The 19,047-nt window shown below is 38.6% G+C and overlaps 1 protein-coding gene across 1 annotated transcript; it reads right to left on the bottom strand.

Annotated features, from left to right (window-relative positions):
* Window positions 1–818: 818 nt before the first annotated feature.
* Window positions 819–9,509, bottom strand: LOC124286172. Its single transcript, XM_046722521.1, has 10 exons — window positions 9,429–9,509; window positions 7,768–7,956; window positions 7,404–7,543; window positions 6,781–6,907; window positions 6,027–6,158; window positions 4,666–4,839; window positions 3,500–3,649; window positions 1,757–1,876; window positions 1,337–1,415; window positions 819–1,032 (listed from the first exon to the last, which is right to left on the bottom strand). The coding sequence occupies exons 1-10, from the start codon at window positions 9,490–9,492 to the stop codon at window positions 819–821; spliced, it is 1,389 nt and encodes a 462-aa protein (XP_046578477.1). The 5' UTR covers window positions 9,493–9,509.
* Between the last annotated feature and the right edge of the window lie 9,538 nt (window positions 9,510–19,047).

The following is a 19,047-nucleotide window of genomic DNA, read 5'->3' as shown; positions in this document are numbered from 1 at the left end:
GAACATATACATGTATATCATAAAGAAACAGAAACACTCAATATGTTGTACCAACGGAGATACATTTACACCAATTATTTAGGATGAATTCTTAGTAAAGAGTACAATGTGTGAAGCAAATGTTCGACACGTCCGACAGTCGAGTATGTGCTCTTCAGCCTACTAGTTTGCTGTGTATAGGTATAGGTGCCTCATCCATTAACAACCTAGGCTCCAGTGGGATGGAGGAGGTCGTTACCTATGTTTCACGTCAGGGCTGAATAATATCCTCTACCGAAACCGTTATTTGATATCCTGTTCAAACGCGACGGTTCAGGATTCACTTGCGAAAGGTTTCGATATTTACACAGAACACGTCACAATTTAATTCTGACAAGGGATTTGACCAAAAGTGCAGTTCTTATGAATATATGCGGTTAACGGTTATCGCTCAGTTACACCACATTGTAACTTCCCTTCAATTTGTATGAAAACATTTTGCACATATTATCAAGAGTTTGGTTTTACGCCGTTTTTAGCAACATTCCAGCAATATCACAGTGAGGAACACCAGAACTGAACACATTATACCCTGACCTTTCCCTGAATGAGCGAACGCTTTAACTACTGTGCTACCTCACCGACCCATATAAAGAGGTGTCTACTGTTACATTAGGGCTGTTTACAGTGAAGAGGTAGCATCTCATTGATGGTCTGTAATTTAAATCGTACGGCATATGATCAACCCAGCGCTAAGGTTGTTTCGTGGAACAAGGTCTTGATAAGTTATTGTAAGTCGGTGTCTTGATTGTGTCGTCGTTCTCATCCTCAGTATTAATCTATGAGGTGTTGATGTAGATGTTGTCACTGTGAGGACTGGCCCTGACTATGGATGTCGTTCCTTCTTCTGTTGTGCGAGGAGGTGGTATGACATCATATGTTCCATTTTCTGTTTGTGTTGGGAAGGCTAAACTGCAGTAGGTATTTACTGAATCTGTATTGAAGTGAACCGGTTGATTCTCGCAGTTGGTCGCAAAACACAGTTTCTTTTGCCTGAAACACCGAAGAGTACATGAAATCCACTCTTGCTGAAAACACGTTTCCTTCAGCAATAATGTGTATTGACGTTATTGCTGATAGGTTTGGGTTTTTTTTCTTGTTTTGCTTCTTTGTTTTCTTTTTTGTGGGTTTTTGTTTGTTTGTTTGTTGTTGTTTTGTTTTGTTTGGGGTTTTTGGGGGGGAGACCAAAGATAGATTTGAGATGAATGTAGTTTGGATTGCCTGAAATGTATGATAATATTTCGTAACCTTAAAATGAAAAGCTACTCATCCTGGATATAAAAGTGTCTTTTCTTACCTTGATAAGAAATACACTGCCATGCTGACTGTCAGAACAAGCGTCACGCATCCTACACCTAGTCCAATGAAGCCTCCTTCTGAAAGTAAAACATGTATACACCAACTATACATTGTACTATCATCAAATTTGGTAGTTATTACCAAGATTACATTAAAAAGGATACATGTAACAGCAGGAAGGGCAAAGTTTTTACACATGAAGATCCTGACGTTGGTATGTTCTTAGATGTCAAAGTGGAACAGAAATATTTTAATGTGTTCAAACACATCTATTTCCAGAACTGCATATAATTCCATATTTTGTCAGTTTAATTCTATTAAGCAGTTCGTATAAGGGAATATTTAAAATGTGTCAATTTCGATTATATCATATTATTGATGTCGGTGGAACTCGTGCATGATTGTGTTCGACACACACCTATCACGGGATTTTTCGAAGGTTTCATCGCATCATTCGGTCCTGTTATGGGTGTTTCAACATCGGTAAAGTTGATGTTGTCAGTTGTGGCACCATCTCCTGACGGTTGTAATTGTGTTCCTGATGGAGTGATCACAATGAATGATTAATATTTAACGAATCAGTGTATAATTTCAAGGGAGTTGTTATGAAAGCTGACGTTAGCATCACTACATATGCATTACGGCGGAGGGATACAACAATTGACATTCGTGTATTTTAACCATTGGCAGGATGGAAAGCAAGTGTTTGCTTGTATAACGCCAAACTCAGCAATACTCCGGCTATATGGCGGCGGCCAGTAAATAATCAAGTGTGGAAAAGACAATCCAGTGATCAACATCATGAGCATCGATCAACGTAGTTACCATACGATGACATGAGTGAACCAGCTCAGCGAGCCTGACCACCCGACCCGTTAGTCGCCTCTTACGACAAGCATGAGTTGCTGAAGACCAAGTCTAACCCGGATCTTCAAGGGTAGGATCGAACCCCAACATTTGACAAAACAATAATTAAGCCACCCCACTGTCCCCTATTTTACATAATACGCAAACACAAGTAACAGTTGACAGCGAGTCAGCAAGTACTGACGGAAATAAAAGAATCGATAATGAGAAGAGTGAGCTGAGGGACATCGCAATTTCTCAACCATATAGAAATACTGAGAATCAATTAGTCCTGTATTATGAAGTGTTAATGAGATATTGAGATAGGAATAAAACATTTATATGTTTTATTTCACAAACTTGAAATGTGTTTGAGAAATAAAACATATAACTGGACTCCATATATCATTACATACCACCATGTGCCAAATTAAATACAATTTTTAACAGTAAGTCCTATGTCTCCAGCTAGAAGAATGTAAGAATGTCAATATCATCAGTTCAAATCACTTCCTGTGAAGGGGAATACATTGCGTCTCATGTCACAAGCGTGCTTTCATACGAAAAATAATATGCACTTCTTCCTTATTGACCTTGACCCTACCAAATTTCGTCCACCTTCACTATACATTTCTTTGGATGTCACGAACATTATTTAGAGAGTAAAAAATTGACCTTTGATGTAAAATGCATGTACTTCATAAACACACATAAGTACACTATAATATCATGTGTTTGTAGGATTTGAATGTTTGATTCCTTAGAAAAAAAAACAGAATTGCATTTTATTTTATGTCCATGTCTGGACATTACATCTCGAGTCAAATATAATGATTCAACACATTACCCAGCTCGTATAACGGTATATGTGAAGGGGGGAGGGAGATGCGGTTTACGTTGCTCTTATCACTATTAATCAGAAACACAATGCGCATCAGCCTAAGATCTGATTGTACATGTTAGCATAAAGCCAAAGAGCACGATAATGGTGTTGACAAACCGAGTATACAAATCAGGGTGAATCGTGTCTCCGATCATGATATTTTGCAAACATTTTGCGACTCTGCTCAGCGAATTCTGATGCCTAAAATGACTTGGTCACACATGTGCCCTACTTTTCCGATCTGTTTTACATTTGTTAGATATATGATTAAGAATAGCTATTTAAAAGTCTGGAAATGAACTTATTTCAGTTGCGATTTACAAAAATGGTACAGATTAGTTCAACTGGTTTCTGGAAGACACAAGCTACTGTATGCCTGTCTGGTTTCAGCGCCAGGATGACTGAAGTGAGGAAGTGAACTAAGAGCCATACCATCTTCACAAAGGAACTTTCTGTTTTCTGAACATGGCCTCCAGTATAAACGCTTTCCTCCATTCCTCTGCTTGTACACACTGAGACACCTAGCTATAGTGTGTGAAGACAAAGCACCGCGGCGCCCGTCGTATTTCAAAGCCGTCTCCCCTAAGAAAAACATTGAACAGGATATACACAAATGTTATAACATAGCCTTTCAGATACATTGTACTTTCTGTAAACTCAGTGTCACAGGTGAAAATGTATAGTATCGTACTCTTGATTTTCTCTTTTCAAACGAAATGTTCTTCAGGTTTCAGGTATGTCATCATTTACCATTCTATCGAGACATTTAGTATTCGCTTTAAATAAATATACATGGAGACAAATTACTATTTGTCAGGACTAAGGCATTAAAAGAAAAGTAATCCAGAAATGATTCCATCTATATGACAACCGAGTCTGGTCTACACAATCCAGTGTCTAACATTATGAGCTACGATGACATGTATCAACCAGGTGATTGAGTCTGACCACCTCGCCTCTTATGACAAGCATCGCTTGCTGAAGACAAAATCTAATTCGGATCTTCACATGTACATTAACCATGCTGAAAACCTTGTTGAGATTATTTTGACGATAATGCAACTCAGTCAGTATGGACCGAGCCATGCAACATATAAAACGTGACATAAATGAACCTGATATTTTTTGCAGTTCTCAAGTATGTCGCTGTATTGTCTGAACCTGAATAAGAGAACTAGCGATCAAATATGCGAGTATAGCTGAGACAATATGTTAGATATAAAACGAAGAACATACAACAATGGTTCCCAATCCAAATTCCAAGTGGACCTGACTAAAGAATAGTGCAACAAAACGCATAGACATTATTGTAATACACATTCGAAACTCGAAACCCATTGACGAAGTCATCGGTTTCCATAACATAGACACGAAACTCTGATAGCTGTTGGAATCTCGCAATTCCTGTTATTATCACAATTGAGGTCCACGAATGCATTTTGACTTCTGAAATTTTGACTTCCAGAAATTTAATTAACCATCCCGTATTTGTCAATATTATTTTAAAATATCAATTTTAACATCTCAAAGTTTTGTATGTATTCATATAATCTGTGCTGTGAACAGATATTAATCAATGGTAAAATGACCCTACTTACCGTTTATCCATCTCCTGTGCAGATATTTGTACAAACCGATCCAGTATGTGGTGGTGTTACTGCTACTTCCAAGAAGACTGGTCCGGGCAGATGTATTCAGTTTAACCAAGTCACATGCATTCCGGGCAGCAAACCATGACTTCTGAGGTCTACAAGATATACTTGTAGTTGCACCTATAAAATGAACGAAACTCTGTTAAAGGTGCGTGCACAGAAAACATGGTCAACACTGTGGCACGTATGTTTGTTGACAACACTTTCTACAACCACATTTCCGACTGGCCTCATATCGCCGAAACACTGGCCTTGATGCTGTGAGGTATGACAGTAGTCATGCTGTGTCAGCCAACAAACAGATCCATGCTAACCCGTTTCGCGAACACCTGGTGTCATGACTGGCTTTCATTTATACATTCATATATTTTCACCACTATTTTGCTCTGAGCAGATTTGCTGGATTGACAGAAGACACGTCTCTAGTTCGCTGCATTTAACGACTGTGTGCAATATACTCCTTTATAAACCTTAAACTATAAAATAATAAACCATCATCTGAAGGCGCATGATTAGACGTGAAGGTGTAAGTACTGTTCTGCAGCGTCTGACAACAAACACGCGTTAACGTGTTTATGCAAACTAAAGTGGTGCGCGTGCAGCAGCGTATGCTTTCCGCATTATATGTAACAAGGAGAAGATCAAATGTGGCAACCATGCTTACTTCTTGCCTAATTGTCCTATGCCTCAGTTTCACACAGGGGTTATCACGAACGTCTCAATAAAATTTGTTAGCCATCCCTATATTTGTTGTGAATAAAAGTGGGGTACAAATTTGGAAAATCGAATGTTTTCGAGAATAAAATTTTGTTCGATATTATTTCGGGGAGTTCAAAAATGTAAACACATTCTCAGGGGTTTTTTCACAGTCCACATTGTATTTATTTTATCTGTCCCATTTTCTTTTCTTGTGTAAGTCCGTCCTTGATTATAACAACGATTACAGGTTATCTCCCTAGACTGGCAATTGACCGTGAATGTGTCTATATGCATCTCTTCTTTTTGCATGAAATTGACTGAGTTTTGGAATCTTGTGCAGAAGAGAAATTGTTGTGTCGTCAGGTTTTAGAGTCATGTTATGTCTTCATGCTAGAGTTAGTCGTATATAATATCCTGTATTCAGTGTAGTGTTATTTGTAAAACATACCGTGTCTTCATGAAAGTGGAAATTGTAATACATTGTAAGGTATTAATGGTGGTCGTAATTAGGACAATGATCTTTAGGACTAAACTTAAAGTTTCTTAAAATTAGATATAAATATCAAGGGAGATTTATGTTATTTTGGATGAAACGTAATGCAACTTGCCAGATAAAGTAAAGCAGGCGTAACAATCCTTGAAGTTTTTGCAATCGTCATAAGTTCTGGTATGGATGGAAAGGTCCGTGTCATCCGCATAAGCACAGTACGTGTGTTCCTCTTGATTAAATATCATGTTTTCTAAAAACAGTAAAGACATAATATCAGTTCAAACATTCAAAGATTACCTGAATGATCTACACTTTCAAGATGTACCATTTGCCATGCTACTATGATACTACTAAAACTGAGAGAACGACTATTTTAACGATAATCGAATTTAATCTTGTAGGCTCTGACCACTCGCCTTTTGTGACCGTGCAACTGAAGTATGGTAACTATGAACAACAACATAGTCCAAAACAGCCCTGTCCTTTGTGCCATAATACCGCCAGTGCCCTACAACGACCGTATGGCTGTAATATAGCTTATAGGTGTATTGGCTGGGTTTTCTAAAGAGTCCAATTAGCTTCATACAGATTAATTCTAATACATCGTAGAACTGGTTCGCTCAGTGCGAAGGGAAGTTTTCAAAACAAGGATGAATAAATAGTAACCAAAATACTGCTAAAAGAAATTTTGAAGCCTCACATTTAAGCAGATCTAAGATTCGTGTCAGATGTAGTTAAATGGCAGCAAGGCTGAATAAATAATAACCAAATTACGTTGTTCCTGTCAGGCATCGAGACACTGATCCAGTAAAATTAATCAGTGTCATAGAAATATTTTATGGTATGTAAGGATGAAATTAACGTAGCCGTACCTAGCTTGTATACTGACACCCCCTGGATGTTGCCACACCTTTCCTCCAAGTTTCCGGGACACGTGTTCTCGGATAGCATCGACTTCGTAGTGTTATAGCCTTCTTTCAAACAATAGCACGTGGTTCCCTGTGTATGCACACAAAGACGGACATAATGCTATGTGGTAACATGAGAGTTAACAAAACTATGCCCTGAACGTGCTGTGTGCGATGGAGTTTCATTAACCATGACTCTAAGTATACTACAGCTGACAAACAAACCAATTGTTGTCAGCTAATTGTATTCTGAGTGTGAACCTCTGACCTTTAGAAACTACCAAATCTTCTAAGGAATTGGACTGCTGTTGTCCTTGAGGACGTAACAGTTTTAAAGCATGTTTCACAATCAGACAATATGTATGGAATGTGGTGGTGTATCCATTGAAGGAGTGAGTGAGTTTGGTGATATATCGTGACAGCTTCATGAAGAGGAAGGTTTCTCACGTTCTCCACTTTGATGAAACCCAGACAAATAAGAGTGAGTGAGTTTGGTTTTACATAAGTAGTATGTGAGTGTAACTGTAACTGCCATACAGTTTGCTGCATCTATTTCAAGTGATGAACTAAGGATATATACAACTCACCTTCATGCCTACTGAATATGCTGGACTGCAGTGAAGATGGCACTTCCATACCGAGTTATCAAGATATGTTCCCTTTGGTTCTACTGTCACACTCCCCAGAGGAAGGAAGCCAGCATAGGTGAACAGGGGACTGTCATCTACTGTATTTGGACAATTGAAGGTAATATATTAGAGTAAAGCTGTACTCTAGCTTCTTTAGGTCTACTGATATACTACGCGCCGTATTCCTGATGCTTGTATAATTTCTTGTGAAACGGTTATGTTTAAATTTAGGGTAAGTAAAGTGAGTGACTGATATTGAATCTTATTCTCACAATAAAAAGTGTGGCCAGTAGACAAAAATATCTGGCTGCTCTCATTGTACCTGTCCATAGCCAGACCCTGTAGCTCATGGCACCTATCCAGTAGTATGTTGCCGGCTGTTGATTCTCCATGAGCTCTGCTGGGATGTCATCTGTGCCGGGTGTGTACAACTTGCCTCCGTTGACTTTACATCGGCTTTGGGCCTCCCACCAGTTGTCTCGTTCATTGATAATGTGTATCCGAGAAGTTTCTAGAAAACGGATTTCAGCAACTGATTTACGGCAAAACACGGTCATCTTTTTTAACAAGCACTATTCTCTGTTCTGTGTCGTTTCCACATGAATAAATAATGTATCGGATTTACATAGATTGAATCAGTTATGTCTCCATCATGAAATGTGAAACCAGAGTGAGTACCTCCCGTCCAACTGTTGTTTCTTGCCGTTCACACTCATCAGTATACTGTCAGTACACTATCACATTCATCAGTATACTGTCAGTACACTATCACATTCATCAGTATACTGTCAGTACACTATCACATTCATCAGTATACTGACAGTACACTATCACATTCATCAATATACTGTCAGTACACTATCACATTCATCAGTATGCTGTCAGTACACTATCACATTCATCAGATTACTGTCAGTACTCTATCACATTCATCAGTATGCTGTCAGTACACTATTACATTCATCAGTATGCTGTCAGTACACTATCACATTCATCAGTATGCTATCATTACACTATCACATTCATCAGTATACTGTCAGTACACTATCACATTCATCAGTATGCTGTCAGTACACTATCACATTCATCAGTAAACTGTCAGTACACTATCACATTCATCAGTATACTGTGAGTACACTATCACATTCATTAGTATACTGTCAGTACACTATCACATTCATCAGTTTACTGTCAGTACACTATCACATTCATGACGTCATACTAATAGTGTCAGTATTCACACACCCGTGAAGAATTAAAAAGGTTAGAACTAGTCTTCAGTAGCCCATATGCCTGTCGTAAGAGGCGACTAACGGGATCGGTTGGTCAGGTTTGCTGACTTGGTTGACACATCGTATACCATTTGCTTAGATCGATGTTAATCAATGGATTGTCTGGTCCGCAGACCGCCGCCATATAGCTGGAATATTGCTGAATGCGCCTTAAACAAAACGCAAACACCTGGCAATACACATGTTACTGAAACCGGGTGAGTGAGTGACTGTATATTGTATGAGGATAAAGAAGACACACGTGACATACTAACGTCACTAGAGTGAACCCTAGTCTATGGAACATATTGATTTCCGGGTTCCTGCCGCTTATACACTCATGCTTAAATCAGTGGGCTACAATACTCAATCTGTGAAATGATTAGTTACTGATCTAGCGACACAGCCGTAACCGTCATTGTGGATATTATGCTTGTAGCAGCAGGATAACAGCACCCTAAAACAACCGAGTACGTGACTGAGGACACAATATCATATCCAGTTTCAACACAGATCAGTATCCGAAGGCTGTGAGAACTTGAGAGTTAGAGTAGTCTACACCAATCTCTGAAATACTTGCTGATTAATCTCGCGGAAGGTATACAGGAAGCATACAAATAGAAAACGTGGAAATTAATGCGTGTGGCAGCAGGATAACAGCACCCTAAAACAACCGAGTACCTGCCTGCGGACACACGATGTGTGAACCTACCTATACCCTGACACAAGACAGCACCCCAACACACCAACAGCCATGTAAACAACATGTCCGTCATCCACTGAGTAAATGGAGTGCCTGCATAACGTAGTCTGTCGTCTACAGGGAAGTGTAATTCACACACATTAGGACAGTCCACAAAGCCAGGCAGAATAAAAAAAAGGAAGTGTGTTTATATCTGCATGTAACACATGAATCAGCGGAATACTGCACATAGACATCCAGACACTGTAGACTATGCTTGTATTTCTCCTTACGTAGACATTATAAACTTATAAGTGTTGTTTGGGTAAAATGAGTGCAGCATAGCTTAAAAGAACGCTTTGTGGCAGCATTTGCGGCTTGGTCATTCCGGCCCATTACAATGCATGTTTTCTCTTCGCTCACAACCATTCCACAATAACAATTTCGGGATGTCTTCAAGTGTTGCTACATGTACAAAAGTCATGTAAGGAATGATTGTATGTTTCCCAGCATTTGTTTCATTATAGGCAAACATGTGACGTTATAAGCGAATACGGGTAAATATTTACTCTAGAATAGAAGTAACTATCAGAATACTTAGAGGACAATCTGGATCTAATTACTCTCCTATTGTTAAAGACTCCCCTCTCATATCCAAAGATAGGTCTCCATAAACCTTGGCTTTTTGATCGTGGCAACTCAAGTGGGATGTGTAAATGCAACGTCGGTAATGATAAAACTAACTATCATACCAATTTATACATACATTCAGTGTTTCCTTTCCCAAGTTGTTTGTGGAGTATTTTTCTAAATAAGGTCGATATTTTCCTAATTTGCTGTATAAAGGCGATGAGAAAGCCTAGCGGTTAAAATGTCTGGCTGTCATGGCGAAGGTTGGGGCTCGATTACACAAATGGGTACTATTGTGAAGTCCATTTATGTTTTCCGCAGGCATCATGATTCTGGAATACTGCTGGAAGCGGCGTTAATATATTCTCACTCATTCATTTACAACAGACAAAAAACATCCATGAGGCATCTTATTCAGTAGGGACTCAAACCTGGTAGGGCTTTGATTCATTACAGGAACAACGTGTATCAAAGTTGTTGTTTCATATGAAATGTGGCGTAATACCGCAGCACGTGGGAACAGTATACTAGCGGAATAAAGTAACTGTGCATTATTTTATGCCATATTTTATTGCAAAAAGATAATAGGATTTGTGGTGTTTTCCTTAATCACCGCTTAACTGTTGACAGGATGAGATCGAAATCTATATGATTTGACACTGGGCATCGGGACACGCCCTTGAAGAGATGTGGTGTCAAAAGTCAGTTCACAAATTCAGCATCGTGTGTGTCCACCATTGCTGTTGATGCAGGTTTGACAACGACGACGCATAGACAACACTAAGAGATTGAAGAAAGCTTGGGGAATGATGTTCCATGTCTGAACCAAAGCTTGTTCCAATTAAGCTCACTCAATAGCTGATTCTCGGTTTGACGTAAACGTTTCTCCATTTCATCCCAAACGGGTCCGGAGAAACAGCTGGCAAGGGGGAGTTCAGAAACAGAAGAAATCTCGACTCGTCAGTGAACAAAACACCATCCCAATCCTGCATCACGTGCCTGTCGGTGAAAAAATTGGACGTTGTGCTCCCTCAATCGCTTCCGTTCAGTCCTGGAAGTGATTGGACGTAAGCCAGGAATGGTCCGAGCAGGCAACTGGCAGTCTGGAGTCGATTCCTTAGATGGTCAGCCGAAAGTGGTTGTCTAGCTGACGTGAAGTCACGCGTGGATGGCCGGTCCGAGGCAAATCTCTCGTGTTGCCACAATCTTGAAAACGTCTCCATAGAGATGAGATCGTGTTACGATGGACACCAAAATGGCTGGCCACTTTATTTTGGGCCATTCCCAGTCTCCAGCATCCCCACGGCGCGGAGACGCTGATTTTCTGTAAGCCGTGGCATGACATACACGCAGTTTAGGTTGAAATTAACGTGTTTTCCACAATATTCAAAGGTTAGAGAATCATCAGTCATTTTCAGTATCAGGTGCGTGAACTTCAGGTGTCAAAAGGCATGCCAAAGTGAGTAAGTTCATTGTGCACAAAATGCACGTGCCACGCGCGAATCGTGACATCAAATTCCGTGCAAAGTGCTTTCATACATGTTTATTTAGGGTTATTTTTAGAAATTTTCAAATAACTTTTATTTTATGCAATTTTATGCTATGCACGGATACTTTTTTTCGTTAGTATAGATAATCCATTCCTTGTCTGAGGGAAGAGTTTACAATCGACCCTTTTGCAGGCTAAGTCTATTACCCAAGGATGGTTAACAAGTACGCAGACTGAACTAAAGCGCCAGAAACATAAAAATGAAATTGCTTTATCTAATGTAGAATTTCTGTACAGTTGTGTTTGGCAAAGTGTCCAGCGTGAGATGAACATGAGAATATAGCCAGAGCCCGTACTGTAATGTTATTTTCCTTCCTTGATTCACGGTCACATGACTCAACAAGGAACAAATGTTGCTCAGAACAAGTGTGTTGTGAAATCACGCTGTTTAATTACGTTTGATTGCTGAAAGATGAAATTATACAAGTGTGTATCTTTCTATCTGTCTGTCATACCTTGTGTCTTCATGTTTTAATTTGGAAGGAATCAGATAATCAGATTCGGATGGTTTAGGATACTGTTGAATGGGCCAACTGATAAATACAGGAAGCGATTAAAACAAAAAATATGTTTGGGTAAAACTGGTAAAGTATGGAAGCGTTCATCGAATGTAATTTTATTAATTAAATGTCTGTCTGTCAAACGTTTTAATGGAAGACTCGGTATACGTGGCTAATGTAAGCTGTTTCTTTCCAAGACTCAACTCGGGGTGACTTGACCAGGAACAGATATAAAAATAGATAAAACCAGGAAACACAGGACAATGTTAGATGATGATAACTCAGTTTACAATTGAAGGAAACTTATCTGTGCCATCACGAATGACGTCAGTCAGAGTTGAACGTTTTCTAACAATGTAGACAGGGATACGAAAACACTCTTCAGAGAAACACAGGCGATGATTAGAATGGTGACTTTGTTTATTCATGAAACATGTAATACAAATGCCATATTTGTATACGATATTACGTACATGTTAACTGGTTTAATGCACAAACCGCCACCGTTATATGTCTTGTAGCTTTATAAGGCAAGACTACATGAACACGTCATAGAAAGGACATTACAAAAAGAATGCACCTGCAAGTTGTGACGATCACTTAAAAACATGAAATGAAAGCAGGTGTAACGTCAATCAACATTTAGTTATACCTTTGTCGTTTAAGTGGAAATGGCAAAATGTCGAGACTGAATGCTACAATATCGCAACTTCGGAATATGACTTCTTGAGACGGGAAAACCCCAATATGCAGTTACCCGTTATTTTACCGTACACCAAAACACTTTACCGCCTTTAAGGTATCGGATTACTCGCAACAATTCAACAAGTGTCACCCAAACTATACAAGTTCGCTACATCCGGGTTTCTCATGTACAATATGGACATGCTGGTTTCAAACCAACTTGTATGGGAGATATTGTTGTCTTTAGCGTTAAGATCGCTTGTACAAACGATACCCAGAAACAAAATACTTCTTTAGTTATTTTTTGTATGTTGTCCAAAACATACAATCGTGTTTGGTAAGGTGACCTATTTAGAAGATGTATCAATTTCCTGAAATGTGTATAAGGGAAAATGTAGGATTGTACTGTTTTCGGTGAAAAACAGCCCCTCTGCTGTACATGGGAATATCGTCAGTAGGGGTAGTGACATTTGTCTTCCTTGAGTTGATATACTGGTATGCCATTCAACAACTTTGGAACAATGTAGGATTGAAACTGTGTGTAATTATTCCACAACGTCTACATGGTTGGATAGAGACGTGCCAGCATAAACAGTTGGTTATAACGGTTAAATATCTTTATGTTTACCAATTAAATATTTTATTTTATTCTATATTATATTTCTGATATTTGAATTTGGACGACGAACTATGTCTGGTACAAATCATACAATCAGATAAGGATACATTGAGATACCGGTGAATGATAAAACTGAATTTGACATAATTACCCAGAACGATTAACGCAACCATACACCAATTAGATCTGGATGAAACTGGTGCAGTTTGGAAATGTATATCAAGCATTTTCCCTATGGACTAAATGTAGGCAAACAGAAGGGGTATTACTTAAAGGAGAATACTAGACAATTGCAATAATTTGCTGGGTGAAAGAAAAAGTCATCAGAAACATGTACCCCAATTTTTATTTCAAAAATATGGTTTATTATGCTGTAATCGCGAAAACAGTTTCTGTTATCTGAGCTTGGTATAGACCACTCTCCTATCCAGAGTTCCCCGGGCCAGCTCGCATAGTAGCTCTTCCACAGGCCAGAAAGTTGTGACGATGCGTCACATCTTACACAGTCCATTCAATATAATGTACGTATTTCTGAACTCTTTTATATTTGATGAGTCTACATATCTAATTAAACATCATTGTTAGAATAGTTTATTTTCACTGAGAAAATATCCTTAAACGTCTGAAACTATTTCAATTTGCGCAGCGATCCTTTGATATCATTTTTTGAAGATTCTCATTTTATTACTGACTGATTTTAAAATGTGAATGAGAAGTTATAGTTCCATGTTTACTAATGGAACATTTATCAGAAATATAACTATCTAATAACTTTTATATGAAGAACATAATATCAAAGTTGACAAAACTATGCATTTACGGCATATATTTAATCATTATAAATAAATTTGAGCAAATTAGAATGAATGACCAAATTTGCTGGCCATTTTGTAGCTGGGGCAGTTTGACTGGTACACATGAGATATATATTATCAAAATCAGTAAGAGATTTCACAAGAGTAAGAGCTTGAAAATGTTTCGCTATAACGTTCTTTTCGGTTTGGAGCCCTAAATGATGCAGTCTACCCGAAACATTGCCGAATACAACGGCAAATCATGAAGTACATGTTGCTTTCATTTTTTCCATTTTGTCCACTTACGCACGTCGGCATCAGATTCGCTATTTGTCCGCAGTGTGTGCCGTGAAAGTTGTTCTGTATTCTCATTGGCTGACAAGATATCATTCTAAGGCTATGACCGAGTACCATAACGATTCCCATAACCAAACACTGAGGAAACATACATTGTCCTGACTAGTAATTTATAATTCACCAGTTTTCGGGGAATAACTAATCTGCGTCGCTAATATTTTCTCTGCTCGACCAGGCTGGGGTCTTGTAGGGAGACTTGATACGTTATTAATAAGAACAAAGATCCTAATGTTTTTCAACAAAATAATTCCAGTGTAAATTTTGTAACAGATAATTTCTATTTTCCCACCTCTTAAGCATAATTATTTTGTTTTTAAACCCCAGACACCCTACAGTCACCCATTTGACACATTTCCAACAACAAAAATATTAGGGACTGGTCATATATCTATAGGGTTGGGTTTGCTGGTTGGAACTGTATCACATTTTGGTGACAAATAGTATTCTTGTTAAATTATATGGTCTATTTTTATACTTGTTTAGACCTCAAGCGGTGCCGGTTTTGCTTGATTCTTCTTCTTCATCTTCTCAGTTTGGAAGATTGTCTTGCAAGATGTTAAATCGGTCTAACATCCATTTCAGAAATGACATCAGGATCATCTTTTACTGCTTAAGAATCCATGGACACTGTTAAGTTGTGAGGTAAAATCAAAGAGGAAGCCATCAGCAACAGGCACGTATGACGTCATGTCACGTGATACCCCCTCTGCTCATTAACTGTCGGGTGTTTCCGTAAGAGGCGGAAATACGAGTATCTTTTTTGTATTTGTATTGCTATTTTACAAACCTTTTCTTCAATTTTAATCACGGAATGTGACTTTTAGAATATCCTTTACAATATATCAAAAGTTTTGTGTTCGTTCGTATTCTCCTTTAACAAAAAATGTTTCTATTCACGTCTCAACCAGGGACAGACAAAAGAATATTTGTAGACAGGAAACACAGTGGTGTGGTGATAACTCAGCTTGTTTTGGGAACGGAAGCTTATCGATGCAACAACGAACATGCATGTTATTCTGTGTTTGTCCTTAGTGACTCTTGTCAAATAGCTATTTTAGTTGTCTTTGTCTGAATCACACAAACCAGTGGTCGGGTACTAAAGTACTGTCGTAAATGCTAGACAAAATGCTTTTTAGTCTTAATATCTTTATAAAGGTGATAAATGTAGTATGTTGTCAATATATCAACTCGCCTATTGTCTACCTAATTTTTATTTCAATCGACTTAACCTTCCCATGCATTTAAAGGGCAGTTTACAGGAGAGAATTTGGTACCAAAACAGCAACTTAAGATTTCAACAACAGAAATCTGAAATAGTCTTTACATTTATGCTAATCATACAAGTGGTGTAAAAATATGAATTAACGTTTTTCCTTAACAAATAAATGTTGAATGTTTGTGTGACTCTACTTAATTATCGTTTCTTTATTGAAGAAATATTAATATAAATGTTAAGTCTTGATAAATAAGTTTCCCGTCATGCATGCACATCTTTATCACAGCGTCCACTATGGCCAACGATTTGCAGTCAATTCTTGCAAAGGTTTATAGTTTTTTTCTGCTTAAAAAAGACAGAGGAAAACTTTTCATTAGTTTGGAAAGGTCTTATTACAGATCTTATAGAGCTGTTGGCATGTCTTACCAACAAGTTTACAATATTGTAAACAAATTAGACAAGACAGGGACCGTCTCAAATGCAAAACTGGGACGTGAAACCATCCTTGACAACTTTGACAAGGGAGTGCTTAGAAATTTAGTGCTTAGTCTACAAACTTTATGAGAAGAAAAATATATATATTCTAAAGAAGCTACACCAGTGACTTCGTTAAATCTTTGGCCAATGTTCACAACTAGATTAAACTGACCGAATTACATCCATATTTTTTCAATGAAATATACTGTTGACATGCAAAACATTTATTAAAACGTTGCACATTTCTACAATCAATCGATAAGATAACATAAGTGATAGGATTCTTTCCAATGTACAGTAATTCGTATGTTTATTTCAAAACAAACACACATACACAAATGCTCCTTTACATAGCCGATACGTAACGTACACATATTCAACATTTTACAGAAAATATCTATTGAGATGACCCCTCCCACGAGCGTGTGCTCAGGTGTCAATTTCACCTGTCGATACAGTTGATGCTGATGACGTAACACAGGCACTTAATGTTTGTATCAAATAGCGTCCCACTACCCCTTATTTTTCTAAGTTTTTGGTATTTTCATCAGTAAAAACACATTTCAGAGCATGTCTCAAAATTTATTCCCTCGGTCTACATTAGGTAGATGTTTCTTGAAGTGATATTTGTTATTTAAGTAACTGTAATACCTCTGAATTTTAAATATAAGTCAAAAAGCATTTTTCTAGCATTTCCGACAGTACTTTAGTAAGCCACCAGAACTCACTAATCAGTCATCTCAGTCGCATCGTTCAGCAAAACACAGGATGCTCTCTGGGTGTAACACGGTCACGTGACGTGTACGTCAGTCATGGTTGGTGTTTGAGATGCTTTTGTTCTATGGGCTGACGGCAGTGTGAATAAATGGGTGTGTGGAGGAGAGAAATGATGATTTTTAGGGGATCACCCATTTTGTTCTGGCGAGCTAGGGGGGTCATCAACTTTTGTACACACGTACTAGGGCCGGGGGGCATCTATTTTGTACATAATAGTATTTGTAAAAAATATGCTTAGAAATTATGGGGAGGGGAGGGGGGCATTGATTTTGTACATGACATGCAGGGGGTCGCTTATTTTGCACATAAATTTTAGGGGGGTCATTCACATTGTACATCTCTACAAAAACCATTATCATCACACACACACACACACACACACACACACACACACACACACACACACATACCTAGCCATAAATTATGAACGGTCCCTGAGCAGTTACTCACTATTACACGTCCTTGTGGAGATCCAATCCTGGCTGTACTCCTTAAACGAGAACGCACAAACCACTGGGCTATCATATGTTTTTCGTTTTGTATCGAAAAGCAACATACACCAATAACAATTCCAAAACATTGAATATGGTATGTACGAAAGATCAGTAACTTTTTGATAGTGTACCATGAGATGTACAGGTGATGATACTGAGTTTTACAGAATGAGATTTGAAATAGCATATTTAGATTAACAGAGATTCTAATCAAATAATTTCGGTATTGCAAAAAAGGTATTTTGTCTATTAATATCACAAGAAATATAACGATGACTGGTATATACAGTCATATCAAGGAACATGAACGTTGCCATGACAACATTGACGACATGAAATCTACTCCAGCCAGAGGTAAAACAGTCACTCAAGAAGTTAGTCACTTGGCAAACAAGTCGAGGAACCTTCCTGAGAAATGACCTATGACTTTTGCTCTATGGCCTCTGTGTTTCCTTTGTGGCAGATACTGGGGTCACTTTCTTATAAGATTCAGTAAGTGAGAAGGAAATTATGATATGTGTAAGACACATTTCTTTGGAAACCTAGAAAACATTTAGATATTGCCATGGGTGTTACAACACTGTGATTAAAGTATTTTGTGCTACCGTTCTATTCCTAAATGCAAACTACCTATAACCGATTCCTTATTAGTGTTGTGTTTAGGGAGATTATGATATTTCAAGTCCTTTTAAGTAACTTCAACACATAGGAAAACATAGTACAGGCTGTCAGCCCACACACTGACAAAAGGTTTCTTGATTGTTGTGCGTTGCGGTTGCTAGCTAGACGTCACATGACTCATTTCCGAGGTCACGAGGTCATCCTGGTTTTCCACTGCATCAAAGAACTTATCCACCTTGGCCATGTCGATCGTCTGCTCCTGGATGATGGTGGAGTGGGACACGATGGTTAATGGCATGTTCCAGGGTGCCCGGATGGAGAGCTCCTCGCAGTTGGTGGAAATGAATCTATTAGCAGACTCCTCCAATCTCTTCACCTTGCTCGACTTCACGTCGACGACCGTTCACTTCCACTGGTAGTCACGGTGGACGTCCAGTCGAGTATTTGCCCGAGGTCATGTAAATATGCAGCCGTTTTTCAACATACTTCATACGGGTCAATGAAAGTTATAATACATTCTTGATGAGCTGGACCTGTTGTGAAACGAGATAGTGATGGACATTTAAAGCAACTTTCAACAGTATTTCAGTTACTCAGTTTTCATGGTGAGATGGGTTTAACGCCGTTTGACTTAGTATTTCAGATTCAGATCCGTTTATGAGATGCATATACAAAATGTTAAGACGAATGAAGAGATGCAATTATGTTGAATTTCAAGCAAGACTGGAGAATTTTCATACATCAGGGTACTCGTGGGCCATCAATGCTTTCTTGGACTTGCAGGATCCTAGACGTGGCTCCGAGCCGACAACGGCGAGAGCTTCCCCTGCCTCACAGTAGTAGTAGGTCTCCAGCTTCAGGGCGCAGGTCTGGGAAACAAAACAGTTGGGGTCCCCAGGATGCATGCATATCACCCCTTCGTGGTAGGACA

The sequence above is a fragment of the Haliotis rubra genome, unplaced genomic scaffold (genome assembly GCF_003918875.1).
Source record: "Haliotis rubra isolate DU_JTF1 unplaced genomic scaffold, ASM391887v1 Scf377, whole genome shotgun sequence".
NCBI lineage: Eukaryota > Metazoa > Mollusca > Gastropoda > Lepetellida > Haliotidae > Haliotis > Haliotis rubra.
This window is presented reverse-complemented; position numbering and strand designations above follow the sequence as displayed.